The 25,061-nt window shown below is 57.9% G+C and overlaps 1 protein-coding gene across 1 annotated transcript; it reads left to right on the top strand.

The window, feature by feature from the left end:
- The first annotated feature begins 424 nt into the window (after positions 1 to 424).
- FOXO6 (forkhead box O6) lies at positions 425 to 22,755 on the top strand. The gene is made up of 2 exons (XM_007979209.3): positions 425 to 1,335; positions 20,586 to 22,755. The coding sequence occupies exons 1-2, from the start codon at positions 922 to 924 to the stop codon at positions 21,849 to 21,851; spliced, it is 1,680 nt and encodes a 559-aa protein (XP_007977400.2). The 5' UTR covers positions 425 to 921; the 3' UTR covers positions 21,852 to 22,755.
- Positions 22,756 to 25,061: the final 2,306 nt, after the last annotated feature.

Raw genomic sequence — 25,061 nt, 5'->3', positions numbered from 1 at the left:
GGCGGGGCAGTCCTCTCCGGAGTAGAAGGCGGGGCCAGTGCCCTGAGCCCCGCCCATCCCGTTGCCCCGGGAAACCCCGGGTTGTAACAATAACCGGTGACGCGCTTCTGGGAGGGATCCTGTTGAGTCCATGGGCGGGACAGTCCAGTCGCGGACCAATGGGAGCGTTAAGGCCCCGCCCCCTAGGCCCCCTCTCCGCGCCGAGCAGGGGGCGGGGTCGCGCCAGCCGCTCCGCCCCTGCTCCGTAGGCGGCGCTGTTGCTTGCAGGGGCTGCGGCGGGGTCGCCCCGAGCTGGGAGCTCCGCACCCCGTCTCCCAGCCCGCGGGCGGGGCACCTGGGCTGGCTGAGGATTCCGCGGCCGCAGGCGAAACGCCCCGCCCCCTCCCGCGCGGGGCCCGCCCCCTCCCCGTCCCCCGCCCATCCTGAGGTGCAGCCGGCGCTGAGCGCGGCAGGCGCGGGAGCTGGCGCTGGAGCCGGAGCGGCGGCGGCGGCGGCATTCACCGGGCGGCGGCGGCGCGGGCTCCGGCACCGGCTCGGGCTCCGGCATGGTGCAATCCGGCCTCGTCCCGGGAGAGCGGGGCCCGTGTGCAGGGCCGGCGCCCGGGGAGCGGCGGCAGCGGCGGTGGCGGTGGTGGCTGCAGGCGCAGGCAGGCGGCAGGTGCTAGAAACGGGGCTGGGCGAGGTGTGTGCCCGCTGGGCTCCCGGGCCGCCGCCCCCTCACTGCCCCGGTCTTTCCCTCCCTTCGTGCTCCCCAGCGCGTCCAGCCCCCTGCCTCCGCGCCTCGGCCCATGGCGCCCCGCGACTGAGACAGCGCCGCCAGGGACCCCTCCCGCGGGCCTCCCCGGGGCGTGCAGATCCCGGAGCCGCCCGCCCACCCTCCGCGAAGCCTCCCTCCCCTCCTCGCCCGAGCCGGGCGGGACCATGGCTGCGAAGCTGCGAGCGCATCAGGTGGACGTGGACCCGGACTTCGCGCCGCAGAGCCGGCCGCGCTCGTGTACCTGGCCCCTGCCGCAGCCTGACTTGGCCGGCGACGAGGACGGAGCGCTGGGCGCAGGGGTGGCCGAGGGCGCCGAGGACTGCGGGCCGGAGCGCCGGGCTACGGCCCCGGCCATGGCCCCAGCGCCGCCCCTGGGCGCGGAGGTCGGACCGCTGCGGAAAGCGAAGAGCTCTCGGCGGAACGCGTGGGGGAACCTGTCCTACGCCGACCTCATCACCAAAGCCATCGAGAGCGCCCCGGACAAGCGGCTCACGCTCTCGCAGATCTACGACTGGATGGTCCGTTACGTGCCCTACTTCAAGGATAAAGGCGACAGCAACAGCTCGGCCGGCTGGAAGGTGGGGGCGTCCGACTGGGGAGGGGGCTGGGGACGCCGACTGGGGCTTCCAGGGGCTGCTAGGTGTGCTGGGCTGCAGGTGGGCAGTCAGGAGGAGGGCTCTTTGGCACCCCCCGGGGTCACAGAGTGTGTGCCCAGGGCGTGGGGCTGACCAGCGACGGGCGGGGGCGTACTGGGAGCAGCTGTGTGCGTGCTCCCTTGCGGGGAGGGATGCGGGGTGGGAGGTCTGGTGGGGTGACAAGGGACTGCCGCTTTGAGGCGTCCCCGAGGAATGTCCCCACCCTGTCCTTGGGGGCATAGCAGAGGAACCCATTCCCAGGCCGTGGACATTGGGGACCCTCCTCCTCCTCCCCCGAGTCTGCTTTGTGTGACTCTTGTTTTACCCTTTTCACCAGGGCACCCTTCTGAGAGTGCTGGAATAATGACTTGGGGCCAATGCCGGCTTTCCCTCCCAAATCTCTATCATTGCCCTTCCTAGAGCTGTCCCCAGGGTGAGGAGTATGACCATGGGCCCACAGTTCTTCTTGTGGTGCCAGAGTTCACCCTAGGGCACCAACCAGCACAGAGTGGGGAACTCAGCAGGTGACCTGAGATCTGAGTTCTCCATGGGGTGGCTGCTGCCCCCCCTTACTTAGATCAGGATGGGGGTCACTGGTCATGGCCCCTGGTGGTGTGAGGGCAGGGTGTTGAGAGCTGGGGATCTGTCCATACCCACCCAGGATGCTTTTTTCCACTTCCCTGGCTGTCGGAGCCCAGATCCATTTAGGGGCTGGGGGAGGGGCAGGGTACCCCAGGGAGGCCTCAGTGCCAGCCAGTAGAAAGCGGGGAGCCATCTTAGGAGGGGACAGGAGCTTGCTTGGATTGTGGCCTCTCGACCCAGCTCCTCCCCTGACCATCTTGTTGGAGAGTGGGGATAGTCTATGCCTTTGGGGGAGAGGAGGCTGGAGGCGTACCTGTGCCTACGAGGTGAGCTGTCAGCCTCCCTATGGAAGGGCTGGCCTCTGTGAGGGACGCATGCCTATATCAAGGGAGGGGGCTGTGCCCTGTGGTGCCTGCAAGCTGGGTCAGAGGAAGGAGGTGTGCCAGTGGAGGAGGGGAGACTTGTGGGCATGAACAGCTCTAGATACCCAGGGGCAGCATTGTAGAGCCAGGGTATCCTGACCTGGGAGCCCACGGCTCTCAGGGTTAGTGTTGGCAGCTTCTGTCCCTCACTAGCCACTATGGAGCAGGAACACAGGCCGGAGGAGTAGACCTGGGTCTCCTTCTGCATCGCCTCTCCCATCCGCTTGGGCTCAACCCCCACCAGAACACATTTCTCCCAAGTGTGTCCTGCACTTGGGAATTGTTCCCACCTCCTTGCTCCCCTTGCCCTGGCCTACTCCTCCCTGGAGATATATTCAGTGTCCTCAAGGGTACAGAGTTCAGATGCCTCCTCCAGGAAGCCTTCCCTAACCCTTTTTAGCTAGCTTAGGACTCCCGGTTCTCTGGCCCTCTCCCTGCAGGTAGCGGGTTTTAGTTATTTGTGTCTGTCTCATTTCCCCTCTCTACCCTGCTTTTGGAAGACAGTGGCAGTGTCAGAGCCATTCTGTGCCCACAGCACCCAGCATACAGTCTTGACACCAAGAAGCCACGAGTGTGTGTCTAGTGAAAGAGCAGGGAACTGAGTGGATGGCGCAGGATGCTGAGGCAGGGGACAGTACATTGGGCCAGAGTGGCCGGGAGGGCTTCTTGCAGGAGGTGTAGCTCCAGCTCGGCTTGCACATCAGGCAGCATGGGGAAAGATGGGAAGAGGAAACATGAGGGTAGAAGTCAGGAGAGAACTGCAGTTCATTGAAGGTCTTGGGGCCAAGCACTGTGAGAGGCACCTTCACACATCTGCCTTTAATGCTCTCAACAGTCCCTGAGGTGGTTTTACTGTGACCAAATGGTCTCCCTCCAGGGTCCCCAAAGCTGGCATTGGTCCCAAGTACAAGGAAGGCCCTGAGGCCTGTATTTAGGAATGAACTGGTCACACAGTTAGTAGATGGGAAAGCTGGAATCCAGCCTACATGTTTCTCCCTCCAGGGTCCCCAAGCACCTCTGGAACAGTGTCCTGCTGGCAGCTGGGGTTGGGAGGGGCACATTGAAGGCTTTTGAATATAGGGAGGTATAAATCCTAAAATGTGATTGAGAATATGCTTGGAGATAGTTTAGACCCATGAGTTCATTTCTCAGACGGTGAGACTGAAGCCCTAGAAGGGAATAGGAGTCTTCCCAGGGCATCACTGAGCAGCAGGCTTTGGATGAGGGCCCAGGCCTCCTGCCTGCCCATTGGATGCGGTTTCCACTGCACCACACTGCTAGGGACACACCGATTGTCCCTGTGCCTGGGCTCCCAGTCATGGGCTGGGCGTTGGAGAGGGAGCCTCAGACGTGGGCTCCTGACCTAGGTTTTCGCAGAGACCACCCAGACACTGGAAAGGGGCCTGCCCCATGCTGTCCCCTTCTATCTCACCCTCTACCCAGCTCCCCAGGGAGCCTACTTCCCCACTTATTCCTGGAGCTTCCTGCACGGTGCCCTTCCCCATTCCCAGTCATTTCCTCCAGAGGCCTGGTGAAAAAGCCATCCCAACTCCCAGCCAGGCTCAGGTTGACAGACAGAACACCTCAGGTGCCAGACCTGGGGCCAGGGCCCACTGTTCTCTCCTTATTCCCCTCCCCTACAAACATACTGCAATTGAATCCCTGGGGTGTACCAAACCCTGTGTTAGATGGGGCGGGGGACCAAAGGAGAAGGCATTAATTGGATCTATTTCAGAATAATCAGGACTTAGCCAGTTCCACACCCAGGTCTTGTGTTTTGTAGATAGGAAAGGCTGGGGATAGGGGTAGGGGTTCAGGGAAGGGGAGTTAGAAACCCTGGGGGAGTCAAGGAGGTCCTCACAGAGGAGGTGGCACTTGGTGTGCACTGCCTTCATTGGGGAGGGGAGAATTTGGGAGATAGTCTTCCAGGAAGTATTGATTGCATTCCCAAAGGCAGGGAGGTGAAATTGTGCATGTCTGATTTGGGGACAGTTTGGGTGTGCCAGGCTCAAACCAAGGGTGTCCAGGCACAACAGGGAGGTGGCATGGGAAGGGTGGAATGGGCCAGATCAGGAAGGGATGACATGTTTGGCCTTATCCCTGTGGTCACACCTATGATGCAGGGAGGTAGCTGAGTGGTGCAGGACAGGAATTGGAGAAGACAAGACCAGCAGCAGGCTTGGGACACCCAGACCATGCTGAGGCCTAGAGAGGCTGGGCTCATTGCTGGGAACCCAGCCAAAGGGGCTGGTTGTGTTCCCCTCCAGGCCTAGGATGGGGACTTGGATAGGCGGTCCCTCTACAGTGTCCCAACACTGTGAATATCCAGATAAAGCCTCCCACTTTCTCTCAGATGCTCCAGTCTCACTTTCCCTTGGCCCTGGACTCCTCTGGGAAGCCTTTCAGGCTGCTCTGAGTTCTGGCACACCTTCCACTTAGCGCCCCTGGAGTTGTTCTGCCTGCTTTTGTGTTTCCTGGCTGCCAGCTCCATTGGGAGCTCCCAGGCCAGGCCTGGGCGCCTCCCATTCCTGTCCCCAGAAGGAGCACACTGGATGGGAACTTCCCTTCTCTCCCAGGGGCTGGGGCAGCCTGGCTGATGAGAGGTGGGATTAGGAGGGGTGGCACCACCCCCATCTGGCCCAGTAAGTTCCAGGTGGGGTGGGGCTGGAAGAGAGGGACTGATTTGAGAGGCTGGGGGCAGGGTCCTGCTACAGCCCGAGCAGTGGCTGTCAGCTGAAGCCACCCCCTTCTCTCCCCCAAGCCTGCTCCAGCAGGGCTCCCTCCTCCTCCTTTGTCCTCCGGGGATCCCCAGCCCCAAGGGCTGATGGGGGTGCGGGAGGAGGCGGTGTGAGCCCCGGTTGGGGGGTGTCCTCACCCCCCTCACTGCATGAGCGGGGGGCTGGCAGCTGCCCGCCTCCTGGGCACGAGCCCGTGCCAGCCGCTCCTGGCACAGTTGCTGGCACGCCCGGCAGACTCCCACGGCCACCTGCTCACACCCACCCACGAGCGCTGGCGCGCTTCGGGCCCTTCCGGCTTCCCGGGCCTCCCGGCGCCCCTCCCCCGCTGCCGTGCCCAGCCCCCCCACCCCACTCTGCTCCCCGCGGACCCCCTCTCTCCCTTCCGGCCCCACAGCGGCCGCCCCCGCCACACCCCGCGCAACTTAGGGAGCTGAGGAGGCGGGGCTCAGGGAGGCCCCTGGGGCCGCCACGCGGCGGGAGAGGAGGGGGCCGGGAGGCAGACAGACCGACAGACAGGGTGAGGGCCCCGCCTGCCACCTGGCGCCGCTCCAGCGGGACGATGGCGGGCAGCGCCGTGCCAGGCGGTAATTGCAGACAGACTAATTTAAAGAGATGAGACGGTTATTTTTAACTCGCGTTAAGGTAATGAACGGCGCGGGGGGTTTGCGGGTTCGAAAGTTCAGCGCCCCCAGCCCCCACTTTTGCTGGTCTGGGGGGGCCCCTCTCTGCACGCCCTGAGGGCTCCAGCCAAGGGACTGACTAAAGGGAGCTGACTAGCCAAGGGACTGACTAGGTTGAGGAACTGGAGAGGCCCTGCCAGAGGGGCGGAGGGCTGAGGGGGCCGGGACAGAGGCACCCGCTGGTCCAGAGCACTCCCATCAGACCCTCACCGCCACCCAGGCGGGCTGGCATCCCTGTGTTCCAGGTGGGGAAGTGACTTGCCCTGAGGTCGCTACCTGCGAAGTGGTGGGCCTGGGAACTGGACCCCAAGCTCAAGCTTTTTCTGTGCCATTGGGTAGGATTGAGGTGGGGCAGGGGCTGGAGGGAAGGGCGTATTTTGGACTCTGAAAGGACCTTCCCCGTCTTTGAGTGGCAGCTAGTGGTGACCACCACATGGGGTGTAAGGGTTGAGGGGTAGTCAAGTACTGAGTGGGATGTGGGTATATCAGCTACAGCAGGGGGAGCCCCTTCTTCACCTCAGTTTCCCTTACCTCCCAGCAGACTCACTAGATCCCCTTCCCAACCCTAGTTTACCTGGAGTGGGGGGGTGCCTGGGAAACAGGAGAGGGTGGGGCTGGACCTGCCTATGATTGGTGCCTGCTCCCTCACGTTCCAATCAGACTTGGGTTCTCCAAAGAGCTGGAGAGTCCTGGAACCCAGTCTCTGCACCCCTGACTCCTCCCCAACTCAACCCCCTCTGACACACTCCCAGCAACTAGGAACTCACCGGTCTCTGGGATTGCCCATTCTGTTGCTAGACAAGTCTTTTTTTTTTTTTTTTCTGAGACAAGGTCTCTCTCTGTCACCCAGGCTGGGGTGCAGTGGCAGAGATCACTGCAGCCTCGACCTCCTGGGCTCAAGTGATCCTGCCACCTCAGCCTCCTGAGTAGCTGGACTGTAGGCACAGGCCATCCCACCTGGGCTAATTTAAAAAAGGTGTTTTGTAGAGACAGGGGTCTTCCCTATGTTGTCCAGGCTGGTCTTGAACTTCTGGGTTCAAGGCATCCACCTGCCTCAGCCTCCCAAAGTGCTGGGATTACATAGTGGCATGAGCCACCATGCCTGGCTGCTAGATGAGTCTTAAAGCTTTTAGGACTTATTTCCTTCTCCCCAGCAGTGCCCCATCCCCTTTCAGCATCACACAGTGTCCTAGTCCAGCCCTTTGGTGTCATTTGGAGTCAGCTGTGGAGTCAGGAGTAGGTGAGGGGCTGGACAGAACACCTACCTGTAGGGAACCTGATCCATTGCATGTGTGAGCTGGAGCAAACCTCTCTCCCATTCTGGTTCTCAGTGTTCTCATCTGTGTCCAAAGGGCCTTAACACAGTCTCTTTTCGGTTCAGTGCCGTAACTTACAAGCTCACTGGTTCTTGGAGCCATGAGGGGTTCATTGGACAGAGGGCACATAGTACTGAGAGGACTTCTCCCAGATGGACACATGTGAGTACAGGTGTGGGTGGACTTGAACTTGGGACTCCTGTTTAAAGATGCCTGTCCTGTCTGTGGCAGTACCCAGGTGGCAAATATGCTCTGGGTACAATGAAAGGAGTGTTTATGGCAGTTCCAGCTGGCCCCCAGAGCAGGCAGATGGGGGTTCAGGGTGTTGGATGGGCATGAGCTCAGGCTCTGGGGCCTGGGTAGGGTTCTCAGGGGGACAGCTGGATCTGGAGCACCCCCCTTCTCCTGGCACCCTGGTTACCATAGAAACCAACTCCTGTTTGGGAGGGTTTGGCTGTTTGCTGCCTCTCCCCACCCCCCAACCCATATGTGGAGGTGGGAGGGGGGCCAGGTGGCGTGTGGGGGAGGGGCCTCCCACACCCTCCCCCAAGGGCCTCCCTCTTTGCAGAGAGAAACCTTTCTGGTCTGTAAGTGGGGGTGCTTCTTATGGAAAGGAGAAAGAGAGGTAAGATAATTAATATCTGGGTGCTAGGCAGTCAGTTGGGCAGTTCACATACATTCTCTCATTTCATCCTCCCTGGATCCCGCTAGGTACACATTAATAACCCCATTTTGCAGTTGAGGAAATGGAGGCCCAGAAAAATGAGGTCATTTGGCCAAGGCAGCATAGCGGAGCCTGGATTTAGCTGCAGACTCGTCTGTCTCTGCCACATTTCTGCATCTCCCCGTGCTGGTGCTGTCAGCTCTACACGCCAGCCAGCCCTCCTGCCCCCAGGCTCTCCTGCTGCAGAACCCTCCTAGGCTCCTTGGTTCACCTGGAAGTCAACCAAGTCCAAACTCCTCTGCTGGGACCCATAGGCCCTCAGCCTACCTTGTCCAGGCCCTGCCCTTTCTCCCACTTTTCCTGCTTCCTCTGATCTCAGGTCACCCTGGCATCTCCACCTTCACACCTGACACTGGAATTCTCAACCCACACCCACTGCTGTTGTCACACGGTCACCAAGGCACCTATTGATTCTCCTTGGCTGACCCCTCGGGATACCCCTCAGAAACTAGGTGGGGTCTTGGGTGGTTTGAACAAAGCCCTACCTTCCAGGTGATTCTGGAACCCAAGACTTCTGATTGAGAATTCCTGCCTCAAGTCCTTAGTTGTTTGCAAACCTAGCTGATGATCAGAGTCACCTAGAAGCTTTCTGACAACACAAGCTTCCAGTCCCCAGCTCAGATCCTCTATATCGGGGTGAGCTCTGGAATCTGTATATGGCTGGTGACAGGTCATTCTGAACCAATACCTTAGAGGGTGGCTTCTTGGCCTCCTGCCTGTCCCCCTGTCTCTTCCTCCCAGCATGGACCAGCTTCTTCTCCAAGCAGGCTGCCCAGGTTGAGGCTACACCCCTCTTCCTCACTCCTTTTGGGTCCTCCAGAGATCTGAACCCCATGTAGTCAGCACCCAGGGACTGGGCCACCACGTCACCATCATGCAGCCACCCCATGGCTTAGAAATCACACTGTATAGGACATGGATGAAGAGAATGGAGCCACAGCCAGGGCTGATATGCTTTGCTACTAGGAGCCTTTGCTGCAGGAGAGAGGGAGGGCTGCCCTGGGCTCCTGCAGTCCCTTGGCAAGGGGACAGAGAGCCCAGGGCAGCCCCTGGGGGCAAGGCCAGAGTCTGTGTGGTTGTAAATACTCAGGAAGCCTCTCTGGAACTGGAATGGTGAAGAAACTAAAAGTCACAGCCCCTGCTGTCAGAGAGCAGAGAAGAGGGAGAGAAGAGGAGAGAAGAGGGGCATGTGTATAGCTGCTTAATCCAGTCCCTGGGCCTTAGTAGGACACTCAAGGCCTGGCCACCAGCCCTAGTCTACCTCTCCAGCCACCCTCCCATCTTCTGACCCTTGCCTTAGCCACACTAAACTATTCTAGCTCAGGATTCAACCTGCCATGTGCCATTATGTACATTCTTTCATTTAATTTCCCAGCAACCCTGTGAAGCTGGTAGGGTTACTTTCCCCATTTTGCAGGTGAGGGAACAAGAATGAGAAAAGTAAGCAGCTGGAACAGGACCCTACTCTAAGTGGCAGAAAGGAAACTCTCCAGGGCTAACTCCGCCCTAGCCCAGGGCTCTGACCTTCCTCCCCTCTGCCCCTTCCCCTCCCAGTCATTGTCTCTCTGCTATCCCTTGGAGTTTAGCCCTCAGGCTTCTGGCCTGGGGAATGGCCCTGGGGTCCCTGGCTCCCATTCCCAGATAGAGAGCTCCCTGAGGGTGGGGGCAGACGAGCCTGATGTTCCCCTCGTCTGCAGACCCCAGGGCTGAGGCAGCTCCCTCCATTCCCTGTGATCCAGGGCTACATCCACTGGGTACCTATTATGCAGGGCTGCTGGGTGGGGACTGGACTGGCTCCTTGACCTTGAGATCCCAGCCTGCAGGGGTCAAGCTAGGGAGATAAAACGAGGACACTGACTCTGATGCAGGGTAAAATCTGCTCAGGGTCATGATGGAAGGCCAGATAATGAACTGAGTGTTTGGAGGTAGAATAGAGGAAGGGAGACAAAGTAGACAAAGAAGGTCAAGACCTCAGGACTGTGTGGGGAGCCCCTGAGGGTCTGGCTGTGCTTATGTGGGGCCCAGCAGGCATTGAAGCTGGGAAAGCAAGTGAGTGGCCTTAAAGAGCATCCCAGGCTCTGGGCTTCTCAATGTGAATTCTCTATGGGAATGACATGGGCAGAGGTCACTCAAGGGTGCTGTGGGGAGTGGACAGGAGAGAGAGGCTGGCCCAGGCACCCAGTGTGGGCCTGCTGCTGGGGTCCCAGGGAGAAAATGAGCCTGAGATAGGGCAGAGGCCCAAAGAGTCCCAGATGCCAGGCCTAGCATAGGCAGCACCCCTTGGTGCCTTGAGAATCCCTTAGGTGAGACCAAGCCATGTGGTTAGGAGTCTTAGAGGCAAACAGGCAGGCAGAGCCTAGCTCTACTTACCCTCTGCATAGTCTTGGGCAACTGAGCCTCAGTTTCTTCCTCTACAAAATAGGATAACAATAGGGTCCTTCCTCTAATGCCTCCCTTTCCTGTCCCTGAGACCGAGGTGTCAGATATTCAGATGTCCAAGCTCCCTCCTGCCCTTAGTTGGACCTGTTACTTTCTAGTCTCCAGAGCCTTCCCCATAGCCTTGGATGACAAGCAGGGCAGGCTTTAGGCACCCCATTTTCTTTCTTTCTTTTTTTTTTTTTTTTTTTGAGACGGAGTCTCACACTGTCCTCCAGGTTGGATTGCAGTAGCACCCAATCTTGGCTCACTGCAACCTCCACCTCCCGTTCACACCATTCTCCTGCCTCAGTCTCCGGAGTAGCTGGGACTATAGGCGTGCGCCACCACGCTCGGCTAATGTTTTGTATTTTTAGTAGAGACGGGGTTTCACCCTGTTAGCCAGGAGAGTCTCGATCTCCTGACCTCATAATCTGCCTGCCTCAGCCTCCCAAAGTGCTGGGATTACAGGCATGAGCCACTGTGCCCGTTCAGCACCCCATTTTCACAGATGAAGGAAATGTATTGTTCAAAGTCACCTTTGAACCCAGGACTGCCCACCCCTGGACATTGGCTCCTCTTTGCCCCACTGGCAAGCTATGTGACCTTGGGCATGGCCCTTCCCTCTTCAGCTCTGAGTTCCCCTCCCCCAACACTCTGGGAAGCTGTGAAGCCTCTTGCTTCTCTCTCCTGTCCCCTCCCTCTGTCCTCAGCTGGCCTCCTCCTCCTCCTCTTGTAACCTGAGCTGGGGCCCTGGGGGAAGGGGCTTGCCCTCTTCCTGAGGCACCTGCCAGCTGAACAGATGTGCAGAGATGGAGGGCCCCGGGAAGGGATTGAGGGCTCTTAGCCCGACAAGGCTGGGGCCGGGGCTGGGGGAGGCAGTGCTCAGCACACCCTACCCTGGCCTCTGGCCTCTGCCCCTAGGGCTTACTCTGAGCACTTGTTCATTTTCCAGTGGACATTTAAGTGCTCCAACATGTCCTGCAAGGACCTCTCAGTCTCTAGGAGAAGACAAATGGCAGATGAGGGCTGGTGCCCCGGTCTGGGTGGGCCACCCTGGGCTCCTGGAGCCCCTTGGCATGGGGACAGAGGGCCAAGGGCGGCCCCTGGGGGCAAGGCCAGTGTCTGTGTGGGTGGCCATGCCCCTGGGAGAGCAGATGGTTCTCTTGGCACCATGCCCACTCTTCCTTTTTCTCCCCCAGGAACCAGCCTGCAGGGCTGGGGCACAGCTGCTGGGCCCTCCCCAGAGCTGGGCTCAGGGCAGGGCTGGGTGAGGTCACTGCAGCTGCTCCCAGGGCCTGGGGCAGGGGAGTGGGGAAATGCTGCCTGCAGAGGGAGGGAGGGGCTAAGACTGAGAGGGGAGATGGAAAAGTCTGAATGCTTTGCATTTAGGAGTTCTTTTTAATCCTGAATGAAGGAGGGTCTGTGGAGGGGTTGCTGAACTAGTATGGACAGTCCCCTTGCCCCTACCCCAGGCTCACCCTGGAGCTTCTGCTTGGCTTTGGCTCCTCTCTGGAGGTCTCTCAGGGCAGGAGAAAGAGCAAGCGCCCTGGGTGTAAATTCCTGCACCACCACTTACACTGTGCAACCCTGGACAAGTCAGTTTGTCTCTTGGAGCCTCAGTTTCTCATCTGTAAAATGGGGACAATAAACCAACTAGAGGGTTGTTACAAAAATTCAATGAGATAATTTTTGAGCGGCAGCACAGGGCATGGCATGTGGTCAATGTCTTGGAAGCAGTAGTCCTTCCCCGCTCACTGCCTCACTTTCCCAAGGAGGCAGGAAGTACTGAGGACAAGTAGGGAGGTGGCAGAGGCAGCAGGAGCTGCAGGAGAAAGCAGCAGGGAGGAGGGTCAGACAGGACCCTGGTAGAGAGTGGGCAAGCCTTGGAGCTCTGGCCTGAGATTTTGCTGAACAGAAACTACACAGAAAAGCCAGACCTGAGCAGCTCGTGGCTACTGACTTCTCATGAGCCAAGGATTGCCCCACAAAGTTCGAGTAGGGAGGCCAGCTCAGACACCACTTTACTCTGGTTTGCTGTTAGATCTCTGCAGGAGCACTGAGGTGGGAGCATCTGTCTTTGGGGCTTGCATAGGGGATGAGGAAGGTGCCACAGAGCTGGCCTTGATGGAGGAACAGGAACTGGTAGAGCAGAGAGAGGGACAAGAGTAAAGGGAATAGTGTGCAAAGGCACAGGGATGGGGATATCCAAGGTGGCTGGAGGACATCAGAGGGCTCTTTATTATCAGCCTGGGATTGGACCCAAACCCACAGGTGAAAGGAAGAATGGGCACTGGAGCAGTGTGAGGTTGGACTTCTGTTGGTTTATTTGCTGCCCAGCCTGGGTAGTGTGTGGGCTCTGCTTTCTCTGGGGGGTGCCAGAGCCTCATGCCTTGCTTTGGATATTGGTTCCTCCTGGCCCCAGGCTGCCCACTCTGGGATCCACTGTTGATCCTGAGCCCACTCACCTGGAGACATCTGTGCCCCCCGGCCCCCACCTGCCCTTCTATCCCTTCTCCACTGCAGACTCTAGTGCTGAGGATTTGCACATGGCCTCAGGTCCCTGCCATTGTCCAGGTCACCTCTTTTGCCAGGAAGAGGCCTGGACTGAGAACCTGAACTTCATCCCAGATGGCAGGGCAAGTGACTCTTAGGGAGTCTGTGACTCTGTCTGACACAGGTGTGTGTTCCTAGGCCAGGCTGGGGCCCCAGAGTTGGGTGGGGGCAAAGGGTGGGATGGGGAGGCTCCTGGGGCTCCGAGACAGGGATAGGATGACATTCTTGACATGTGGGGTCTCATCCAGGCCCCATGTGTCCCTGTGGATGGTGGGATTGTTATTCCCATTACAGTGGAGGCCACTATCACATGGATGAAGTTAGGATTCTGTCCCCTGTCTTTCACCTCTCTGTATGCAGGAAGGAAGGCCAGGAGGGAAGGAGGAAATGGGAATCATAGAGGGATGAGAGCCCTCACCACAGCCCCACAGGTGATCACTGCAGTAACAGGTGCTGGGTCACTGTCCCCATCAGGTAGTCAGGATCAGTCTCCTGAGGGAGGGGCTGGGCTGAGCCTTTGACTGTGATACAATCTGGACAGGCATCCACACCTGACCTTGAGCTTGGGCTGCGAGGGTGGACACAAGACCCAGGGCCGCACTTGGAGGATCCTGAAAGACCCCAGGAGGATCCTGAAAGACCCCAGGTACCAGGGAGGCCAGGAGGTAGCACAGAGTCGGTGGTAGGTGGGGGCGCGGTCCTTGTCTCCTGTCTCTGATGAAAGCTAGGAGAGCCTGGGCTTGAGCGTCAAGGTGGAGGTGGCCACTGGTGTCGACAGCAGAGCAGAGTGTCCCCTGCCACGTTGGGGTAGGTGTGGGAAGCGCGCCCTGGCTTTGGAATCCAGCAGCCCTAAGACCCAAGCCTGGCTCCATCATTTCCCAGCTTTGTAGCCTCAGGAGTCATTTAACCCACCTGAGCTTCCATTTACCCCCTTTGTAAAATCGCAGTACCTACTCACAGGATGGTTATCAGGATTAAAGGAGCCTAGCTTATGTTGGGCATGTAGTAGGTGGGTGCCCTTCTCTGGCTTCAGCATTTGAAGCACATGCCAGTGGTGTGTGAGAGCTGGCTTGCACTGGTTCATGAGGGCCGATCATGCACACTTCTTCCCAATTCTGCACTCAGTGACGTCATGTGGCAGCTTAAAATTGGCCATGATGTGAGTATCCATATCACAGAAAGCAGCAAAAGCTACAGATCAAATCAGGTGGGTTTTTTTTTTTTTTTTTTAAACTTCCAGAAGAACTGGTGGTTAAACATTTGCCAGTACACCACTAAATGTCCCCCAGAAAAGGTAACTTCCCCCAGTCCCACTGCCCAGGATCAGAAGAAGATGGCACAGAGATGGCCAGGCGAGTTGGCTCACACCTATAATCCCAGCACTTTGGGAGGCCGAGGTGGAAAGATCACCTGAGGTTGGGAGTTCGAGACCAACGTGGGCAACATAAGCAAACCTCCTCTCTACAAAAAATATAAAAATTAGCCGAGTGTGGTGGCACATACCTGTGGTCCCAGCTAGTCGGGAGGGTAGGGTGGGAGGATCACTTGAGCCCAGGAGGTCAAGGGTACTGTGAGCTATAATTGTGCCACTGCACTCCAGCCTGGGTGACAGAGGGAGACCCTGGCTCTAAATACATAAATAAATAAATACCCTGGCAAGAAAGAAAAGAAAAGAAAAAAGAAAAAACTTGGCTCAAAATAAATAAATAAGGAAGGAAGAAGATGGTACAGCAACCATGAGTCCATGTCCCAGAATCCATCCTGAGGGCCCTCGGTAGCCATAGTGGGGACAGAACAGGAAGCAGGGCAATAGTGGAGCTCTGGCTTGGCCAAGCAGCCTGGAACTCACAGTCCATGGCCCCTTCTGGGCCTCGAGAAATTGGATGGTTATAGCACCAGGCAGCCCTTGTAGGCAGAGGACAGCAAATGAGGGGACCTCTCTTTTCTCTACACTCTCCTTTGGCTCCCGGAGATCTGGCAGGCCCTGGCTGGAGACATAAGATTAGATGAGGTTGAGCTGTCGGAGAATGAAGCTGTGTTGGGAGGAGAAATGAGGTTGTACCGGAAGATAAACGAGGTTGTACTGTCAGGGAATGAGGTGGTACTTGGAGGGAAGGTGAGGCTGCATTATTAGATAAATGAGGTTGTACTGTCAGGGGATGAAGTGTACTTGTAGTAGAGATGACGTCCTGCTGGATCAGTCGGCTTGCTCCGTCAGAGAACACAGCCACACCGCAGGAGGAAGGAGAGTGTCCGACTCAGAGGATAAATGAGGGTGTCCTGCTGGATAAATGAGGGGGCCCGTCAGGTGAATGGAGTGCTGTTAGCAAATGAGGTTGTACTTGCTGGATAAATGGGACTGGTGTGCTGGATAAATGGGGTTGTGCTGTCAGGTGAATGCATTACTGCTCGTGGGTGAAGGGCATCCTGGGAATAGATGAGGGTGTCCTGCTGGATAGATGAGCTGCCACCACCAAATGGATCAGACCCTGTCCATGAGGGAGGCACCGTCAGCAAGGACGAGGTTATTCTGTTCCCACTGGGGCTCCTGGAGTGTCTTCTGACCCAGGGGAGACCTTGGTGTGTGCCAGCCCTGGGTTATCCAAGTCTCTCTGGGGAGCAGGATGGGGGGCTGGGAAGGGCAGGCAGCTGCATTGTGCATCCTGGGACCTCTCCTTCACCCCCAACGGATGCCCTACCCCTCTCCCTGGCACCCCTCAGTGGGTCAGACTGCTGTGGACATTGTCACCCCACTGCCTGCTTCTCATCCTGCCTGTGTCTTCTTTCTGCCCAGTTTGGAAAAGCCCCTATTCTGTGCCAGTCACTCTGCCCAGTCTCATTTAATCTCCCTACAACACAGTATTACTCCTCCTTGCACACACTTTCTCTTATTCATTCATCCATTCATTCATTTGACAAACATTTAAGTGTCTAGTATGTACCAAACACAGGAGGTACAGTTAAAAAAGGATAAAAATCACCGCCCTCATGAAGCTTATATTCTAATATAAAGACAGGATAAATAATGTATTTAGAATGTGAAAATGCTTTAGAAAAACATACAGCAGGATCGGGGGCCAAGAAATTCCAGGGAAGAGGAACAGTTTTTAAGAGAGGTGAGGATGGGCCCTGTTCCAAAAGGTGACATCTGAACAAAGACTGGAAGGAGAGGAGAGATCTCTGTGGATATCTGGGGGCGGGCGGGACCATGCCTGGCAGGTTTGAGGATGGGAGGGAGGGATGGAGCGGGGCACCCGCATGGTCACTGTGGGTCTTATGGGCCATGGCAAGGCCTTTGTTCCTCACTCTGAGTGAGATGGAGGGTGTCGGAGGGATCTGGGCAGGAATGGACGTGATCTTGGTTATTTGAAGGGTCACCCTGGCTGCTATGTGGCGTGCTATAAGGAGGTGAGAGAGGGAGCAGGGAGCCATTTGAGGAATGGAGCATGAAAGCATCTTGCCCCAGGGTCATAGCACTCATGGGTGATGGGGCTGAAACTGGAATCCAGTTCCAATGCTACAGCTGATGTACTTTGCCCTACTCTAGTCTCCTCCCTGGTAGGGGAATCCCTGGGGTGCTGGGCTCCCTGGCCCAGGTTCTGAGGGAGAAAGGGGTAGGCATGAGATATAACCCACTGTCCTTACCCTCTGCCCCCAGATGGTCTCCCTCGGGCCCTGAATCAGGTAGGTCCTGACTCCCCTAGCAACATGCTCCAGGTCTGGATGTAGATGTGGGAGGCATAAGGCCCCAGAAGCTGTGCCCAGCTCTGGGCACCAGGGGAGCCCGGGCATGCCAGGGCTGTGGCCATGGTGGTGGGTTGCTAGGTGACTCTAAGAGGGAGCCCTGGTTACTGCTGCCTGGCAGAGGCATCTCCCTCCTCTGCCTCTTTCACCTCCTCCATGGCCTCTGGCCTCCCAGGAGGCCTTGTGGTGTGAGCCAGAGCTGTGATCAGTGCTTGCCATTGGATCTGGCAGGGAGCTCTGATTGGTACCAGGTGGCTGGGCCCTGAGGAGCCAGACTGGGCTGCAGGGCCTGAGCTTCTCTCATGGGGCACAGCCCTGGAGCACACCTGGCTCAGAGCCCAGCTCAGCAGTCAGAGGCCTAGGTCCTCACTCAGCTCTGAGCTACCTTGTCTGACCCTGAGCAAGGCATGGCATCCCTCTGTGCCTTGACGACCCCATCCATCTGGCCTGCAGAATCCTCCCCAGGAGCTTCATTTTCTGTGAAGAAGGGTGCTGAGTGCGTGGGGATCCAGGTACTCCTGTCCCCACCCCCGATGGCTTGAGTGTGTAATGCTTAAGTTTTGCGCTAAATCTCATTTACAGAAAGAGTTCCACTATTTAAGAAAAATGTTTGAAAACCTCTGGACTGAATGATTCTAAGGATTTTCAGTGCCAAACTGAAAAGGTCCCCAGAGTACAACTTGCCCATCTCCTTAGTTTACAGTTCAGGACACTGAGGCCCCCAAAGAAGGAGAAACTTCGTCTAGGTCAGGTTTGGTAGTGGGAAGAACACTGGGTTGGGGGTCAGGAGGCCTGGGCTCACATTCCTGCTCTGCCACCAGGTCTTGGACAGCCTTGGGCAAGTCCTTTCTTTCCCCTGGGTTGGGCCAGCCATGGTTTCAGGCTGAGGCCTGAGCTCCAGGGGTACCTGGCTGGATATGGGACAGAGCAGGGAAGGATGCAAACCTTCAGAGGCCTGGAGCTTGTCTTGGCGGTAATTCTAAAACATGTGAATAACGTGTACAAAGAAAATGTGAATGGATTATGAAGTATATGCAAAATTTCCTTGAATTCTAAAAAGGAAGCTTAGACTTGCAGGAAATTTTGGCCTGTGCAACATGCCCCCAGACTTCCCCTGCTGCCAGCTTCTAGGGATGGTTTACATGGAAAGTTTGAGGAGCACTGGAATACTGGCTTCCTAAGATTCTTTGGGATTCTCAGATGTGTTTCTGTCTTCCATGGCAGAATGTGATGTCCTTTAGACTTAGAATAAGACCAACCTGTAATTCCAGCACTTTGGGAGGCCGAGGCAGGGGAATCATCTGAGGTCGGGAGTTCAAGACCAGTCTGGTCAACATGGCGAAACCGCGCCTCTACTAAAAATACAAAAATCAGCCGGGCAGCAGTGGCATGCACCTGTACTTCCAGCTACTTGGGATGCTGAGGCTGGAGAATCACTTGAGCCTGGGAGGCGGAGGTTGCAGTGAGCTGAGATCACGCCACTGTACTCCAGTCTGGGCTACAGAATGAAACCCTGTCTCAAACAACAAAACAAAACAAAAGACCAACCTGAAATCAATACCTGGCACAGCACTTAAGCTGTGTGACCTTGGCAACTCACTTAACATCTCTGAGCTTCATTCTCTGGTTATGAGATAGGGATCACAATCCCTGACTTGTATGGAGTTCAACTAATGATTACATCAGATAAAGTACTTAGAGTACCCAGGGCTGAATGGGCAAGTGCTGGCTAGGTGCTGGTACCTGGTAGTGTCCTTCCTCCAGGATATAATGACATTGATAAAGAGGTGTTGCCTGAGTGACCTCCAGATGGAGAAATGGGGAGGTGGGAGATGGAGCCTCTTGTAAGCCAGACAGTCCTATGGGGGAGGAGAACTGAGGCCTCCTAGGAGCCTGAACACAGGTGTGGTGGAGGGGCTCCGGAGCCAGGTGCAGGGGTGAGAACAGGAAGCAGGTATCTACTTGAGGGAGCACTGCTCCCTAGGGGCCCAGCTCCCCTCCCCTCAGGGTCTCAGGAGAACCAGGCAGGGCAAGGCTGGCAAGTCCCAGCTGTTGCCTTCAAAGGCCAGAAAGTGCCAGAGACAGGGAACCTGGGGCCCTGAGGAGTCAGGTCAGTGCCTGGAGCTGGGGGTGAGGGGTTAGAGGGTACCCTGGGCAGCAGGAAGGACCCCTCCTCCCGGAGACTGGTGGGAAGGAGGCAGGAGGGAGAGCCTCAGAGAGCAGTAGCTGGAGCTGTGAGTGTGGCTGGGTGGATTCACAGGTTAAGAGCAGGTCCATGAGCTGGGCAGAGCTGGAGTGGTACCTGGCATCGTTGCCTAGCTGTGGGGCCATGGGAAGTTACATCATGCCTCTGGGCCTCCGGTCCCCAGTGTATGAAATTGGAGAATGCCATCTTCCCAGAGTTGGTGCCCAGCACAGTTACATATAAGGCATGATGTTAAAGAGATGGAAACAGCATGTCTGTTGGGGGAACTAAGGAGTGAGATCTTCTGGCCAGAGTGAGGATATAACCTATGTTTATCAGCACCTGGTGTGCAAACATTTATTCATGCACATGTGATGATCTTACAGCCTTACGAGGTAGTTACTGAATGTAGCTCACTTTTTCAGAGTAGTTCACTGAGGCTCACAGAAACTGAGTAAACATCCCATGGTCACATAGCTAGGCAGCCGAAGAGCCAGGCATCCTGTCCCGCCCTCTGATACCCAGGCCCCTGCTGTTTCCATAGCAGTACCTGGACCAGGAGGTTGAGGCCACCAGGTGGGAGGCCCCAGAGGTGGGGTGCGGCAGGCCCAGCAGAAGTTCTACTCCAGATTCCAGTGGGGCCAGTGGACTGCCTGCCTTCCTCTGTCCTCAGAACAGGCCTGGCAAAAGCAGGCAGTGACATGGGAAGCACTGGAGACTGGCACAGCAGAATTAAAAAAGAGGATGTATGCAGAGATGGCACAGGTGAAGCCCACGGAGGAACTGAGGGACAGCAGAAAAGGCCACCTTGGGCAAGCCACTTCCTCTCTCTGAGCCTAGGTCTTCTGGTGTGTGAACCCGGACTTTGCCATACACTTTGTGGGGATTTTTTGAAGGCTCCACCAGGAAGGGGCTTGGAGGGCAGGCAGGTGGGTCAGGAGAAGAGGGCAGGACGCAGCCCAAAGGGCAGGCAGGAGAGCTGGGCTGGCCTGAAGGTGGGCACTGAAGAGGCTGAGGTCTCTGTGGCAAAACGATGTCTTTTGAGGGACCTGCTGGAATCCAAGCCCTCTGGAGTTCACAGCAGCTCAGAGGAGTTGGGGTGATACCTCTGAAAAGTCTCAGGCCTGGACCCACCTTGGGGACCCCCAGCCTACTCTGTTTCCCCTGGCCAGGCCCTCCCAGCAAAGGGTTAACAGTCTTCTCTACCTGCAGTTGCATTTTAAAGACACGAAATTAAAGCAGGTAATTTATTCTCCCCACACACGAAAGAGCAATTAGTTCTAAACAGGGCTTAATCAGTCACCGCGAGATTGATTTCTGGAGCCCTGGGTTTTCGGGCTCCTGGCGCCATGCCAGGCTGGGGAGGGAGGGGGGCGGACAAATGAGCCGCAGCGGCATAAGCCCTTACGTAATCTGCTGGGGGCCCTGGCAGCCTGGTTAGCCCCGTGTGGGGCTTGGCTGAGCTGGTGAGAGGGGGTCCTGCTCCCTGCTGCAGGCCCCCCGCAGGCTCAGAGTAGCCCACAGGGTTGGTCATGCCCCTAGGGAAAGGCTAAGACCAAAGCTCTGGCCCCACCTTCTGGGCAGTCTCTGTGTGGGAGTGGGGAGGGATGGCGGTGCGGTTCTGGGGCAGAGGGTGGGTACTCTGGGTTTGTCCAACCCGGTACTTAACACCTGTCCCCTCCCTCTCCCAACCCCCTTACCTCATCTTCATCCCTGTCTCCCCCCTCCTTCCACACTCTCTTATCTTCCCCCTCTTCTTTCCATCACGTCCTCTCTTCCCCATGGCCTCCTCACCCCCGACTCCCACCCGCGTCCTTGTCTCTGGCCACAGAACTCCATCCGGCATAACCTGTCGCTGCACACCCGCTTCATCCGCGTGCAGAACGAGGGCACCGGCAAGAGTTCGTGGTGGATGCTGAACCCCGAGGGTGGAAAGACAGGCAAGACCCCGCGGCGCAGGGCCGTGTCCATGGACAACGGGGCCAAGTTCCTGCGCATCAAGGGCAAGGCAAGCAAGAAGAAGCAGCTGCAGGCGCCCGAGCGAAGCCCGGACGACAGCTCTCCGGGCGCGCCCGCCCCGGGGCCGGTGCCTGCCGCAGCCAAGTGGGCCGCCAGCCCCGCCTCGCACGCCAGCGACGACTACGAGGCTTGGGCCGACTTCCGCGGCGGCGGGAGACCCCTGCTCGGGGAGGCGGCCGAACTGGAGGACGACGAGGCCCTGGAGGCCCTGGCGCCATCGTCGCCGCTCATGTACCCGAGTCCCGCCAGTGCGCTGTCGCCGGCGCTAGGCGCGCGCTGTCCGGGTGAGCTGCCCCGCCTGGCCGAGCTGGGAGGCCCGCTGGGCCTGCACGGCGGCGGCGGCGCGGGGCTGCCCGAGGGCCTGCTGGACGGCGCGCAGGACGCGTACGGGCCGCGGGCCCGCACCGGGACGCCAGCCTACTTCGGCGGCTGCAAGGGCGGCGCTTATGGCGGGGGCGGGGGCTTTGGGCCGCCGGCGATGGGCGCGCTGCGCCGCCTGCCCATGCAGACCATCCAGGAGAACAAGCAGGCCAGCTTCGCGCCGGCCGCCGCGCCCTTCCGCCCCGGGGCGCTGCCAGCGCTGCTGCCGCCGCCGCCGCCCGCGCCCAGGCCCGGCCCGGTGCTGGGCGCGCCCGGGGAGCTGGCGCTGGCGGGCGCGGCCGCCGCCTACCCTGGTAAGGGGACGGCCCCATACGCGCCGCCCGCGCCCTCGCGCAGTGCCTTAGCCCACCCCATCAGCCTTATGACGCTGCCCGGCGAGGCGGGCGCCGCGGGTCTGGCACCGCCCGGCCACGCCGCCGCCTTCGGGGGCCCGCCCGGTGGCCTCCTGCTGGACGCGCTACCCGGGCCCTACGCGGCCGCCGCCGCCGGGCCGCTGGGCGCCGCGCCCGACCGCTTCCCGGCCGACCTGGACCTCGACATGTTCAGCGGGAGCCTCGAGTGCGACGTGGAGTCCATCATCCTCAACGACTTCATGGACAGCGACGAAATGGACTTCAACTTCGATTCGGCCCTGCCTCCGCAGCCGCCGGGCCTGGCCGGGGCCCCGCCCCCCAACCAGAGCTGGGTGCCGGGCTGAAGGCCGCCTCCTGCCCCCGGGCGCCCCGTCCCGTCCCTAAGGGGCCTCTGTCTTCCCATCCCGATTCCCGGGTCCCCGCCCCCGACTCCAGCCCCCCAGGAGGCGGCCCCAGCCCAGCTAGAGACCCCTCTCGGAGGCCGGCCGCCGGGGAGGGGGAGGGAGGGGCCGGGGCACCCCACTGCCCCTGCCCACACTCCTGAGATCCACCCCCTCCTCCTGGGCAGGAAGCCTGGGAGAGGAGGCTGAATTCCAGGCTGGCCGGGAGCAGGGAGGAGCAGGGTGGGCCGCCTGGTGTGGACGGTGGTCGGGGAAGTCAACTAGGAGATGGGCCAGGGAGCGTTTACAAATCTTCAGTTTCATTTGCGGAGCCCTAGCCGTGACCCCGCGCCCACCCCAAACATGAATCTGATTCCCACTTGACACACTTTCCCACTGGTCTTAGTCTCACCCACCTGAAGCCAGCAACCCTCTGCTGAAAACACACCTACCTAAATCCATCCACCCTGAGCAGCCCTCCACCCCCAAATCGCCTTCCAACGACCGCCACCCCCACAGTTCAGTCTCCCCCTCCCATCCCCGCCGGCCCTCTCTTCCCTCCCCCGTCGGAGTCAGTCCCTCTCTTCAACCGCTCCCACCCCCTAGTACCGGTCTCAGCTTCTCCAGCGGGCCTCAGCCCCGTCCAACCCCAACCCCGACGCCCCTTTCTCCGCGCCAGTTCTGGCCCTTCTCCCATATTTATAAGTGTCCGGCCGGGGCGGGCGGTGGGCGCGGCGTCCCCGGCGCGTATCGTAGGCAGTGTACCGTGGCCGTGCCGTCAGAGTGTGCGTGTGCGTGTGTGCCGTGTCGAGGCTGTGTAGAGTGCATTGTACAGCATATTTTCATGAATAAAATTGTTTTAAATATTTCCCGCGCCTTGGGTTAGCGGGAGGGGAGTGGTAGCAGAGGAGAATTGACAGGGAACTTGGGGCAGGAGGAGGGTTCCTGTGCCTGAGTCACTATTGCGGCTTTGTGACTGGGTACTCGTCAGTCTTTGCTAAACTAATGCTCCTCTGCCCAGCACATATTGGTTAGGCGCCTGCTGAGTCCCCCGTGCTGAAGATGTGCTTCATCGAGCTCTGCACCTGTTTCTGTGAACATGTGCATGCACGAAGTTTTGGCCCAGGAAAATGCGTCCTAAATAAGCCTCAGAGATTGGGAGAGGATGCACAAATATTTACTGAGAACCTTTAGTGCCAGGCTCTGTGTTGGGCACGATTTTTGTTCCCGTTGTACAGATGAGAAAACAAGGTCAGAGAAAATAACTTGGGAAGGAGGGTAGAGATGGTGAAAAGAGAACCCTTTGAGGTGCACAGACTGCTCTTGGAATCCATTTCCTACAATTTACCAGCTGTGTGACCCTGGGCAAATTTTCAACCTCTGAAGCCTTTCTTCCTGTACTACACCATGGAGTAGTACCATCCATCTCATGACCGTCTGTGAGGCATGAGGAAAGGTATGTAAAGTGTTCAGCACAGGTCCTGTAACTCATTCATTTTAGGAAGATTTGGTGAGCACCGGTTAAGTTCTTATACCAAGCATTGGGGCTGCCCTAGAGCCACACAGACACAGTCTCTACCCTTAAGGAACTTAGAGGCTCCTGGGGAGAACAGGCCAGCAAATAGGCGATTACAGATGAAAGCTGTGATGATCAGAGAGGAGCCAGGTGGCCGTTGTGGGAATGGATGATGGGGCAGCACTCATCTTGGACTTGAGTCAGGGAAGGTGCCTGGACTGGTGCTGCCTCAGCTAAGCTTGGTAGGAGGAATTGGCATTGGGAAGGGGATTCAGATGAAATGGCATGTTCAAAGGCCGAGAGTCAAGAGATGTGTGGATTCCAGAACCAAAAGCAATTGAGTGTGGCTAAAGTTCAGAGAGGGACAGATTACTGATGGCAGGGAGGCTAATGGGCCAGAGGGTTCAACAGTGGAAGAGGGACAATGTGGTCCAGCCAGAGGTGCTGATGTGGTTCAAACCAGGGGATGGGGGAGGACAGTGGGGCTGGAAGGGAAAGGATGAGTTCACATGTACTTTGGATATGGAGTCACTGGGGACTTGGTTGTAGACTGGACCTGGGGAATGAAGGAGAGGGAAGCATCAATTGATGGTTTTTGTTTGGGTATCTGGGGAGACGGCCATTCCTTGAGATGGGGCACACCAAAGCAGGAGGAGCCCTAGGGAAATTGATGTGCTCATTTGAGCTATAGTCCATGAGAATCTTTGGGATTTGGAGCAGAGGGAGAGATGTTCAGGAGCATACACACTAGGTGAAATGGCATTCTCTGGCACTGGGCTACATAGTGGCCCTGAGGTGTCCACATGCATAGTGGGGTCAGAGCCCAGAAGGTGTCTGGGCTGGAAAGGGAGGTCAAGAATCAGGAGCACAGAAGCTGTCACTGACGGGTTGGAAGTGGCTTGGGAGGGGAAGGATTGCAGAGTTGGAAGAGCAGAAAGTCCAAGTCTGCTTTGATGAACACCTTGACACAGGAGGGACTCACTGGCTGAGAGGGAGAAGAGAAGGAAAACCAGGACCCCAGGGAACTGGGGGCGGTGTCCTAGAAAGGAATACCCAATGTTCTTACCTTCTGGAGCCTTCCTTTCTCAGTCTGGAAGATGGGGCAGGAGCACCTGTTTCACACATTTGTTTTGAGGAGCAAATAAGATAGGAATTATTGTCTGAGGTCACTCTATTGGCAAGGCACAGAGCCCCTGAGTGTGTACCTCCAATGCCCAGGCTCTCATGCAGCCCCCACTCCCTCTAATGAAGTGGCTGAGAGCAGAGGAGCAGAGGAACTCGGAGCCAGTAGAATCCGCACAGGTTCTGGGCTCTGAGTTGGGGCTGAGACCCAACCTGGTATGGTGAGTGTCCCTGCCAAGTGGGGAGCACATAGAGGCTGATGGCCCCTCTCCCCTGGGACAGATGCCCCAGCCCAACCCCACAGCCAGCCTCTGAGACAGCCCAGCTGGGTGTGGGCTCCATATGGGCTGCAGAACTGCCCCCACCCTAGGCTGATGGAGGGTGGGCCACTGGTGTGTGTGTGCAGGGCTGTGTGTTTCCATGTAGTCCCATATGTGTCTGTCTGTGTGGGCCTGTGTGTGTGTGTCTCTGTGTGTTAGGGGTCAGCGAGTGTGCTGGGGGGCAGGTGGGGTGGTGCTTGAGGTTCTCCCTGCTGA

This window comes from Chlorocebus sabaeus, chromosome 20, assembly GCF_047675955.1.
Source record: "Chlorocebus sabaeus isolate Y175 chromosome 20, mChlSab1.0.hap1, whole genome shotgun sequence".
In the NCBI taxonomy this organism is placed as follows: domain Eukaryota; kingdom Metazoa; phylum Chordata; class Mammalia; order Primates; family Cercopithecidae; genus Chlorocebus; species Chlorocebus sabaeus.
Note: the sequence above shows the minus strand (reverse complement) of the source record. Positions and strands in the feature narration are given on the sequence as shown.

Bases quoted from the DNA above. Each gene is read 5' to 3' on its own strand.
- FOXO6 (XM_007979209.3), top strand. From the start codon at position 922: ATGGCTGCGAAGCTGCGAGCGCATCAGGTGGACGTGGACCCGGACTTC. The intron at 1,336-20,585 runs GTGGGGGCGTCC...CTCTGGCCACAG, and splicing joins ACAGCTCGGCCGGCTGGAAG to AACTCCATCCGGCATAACCT.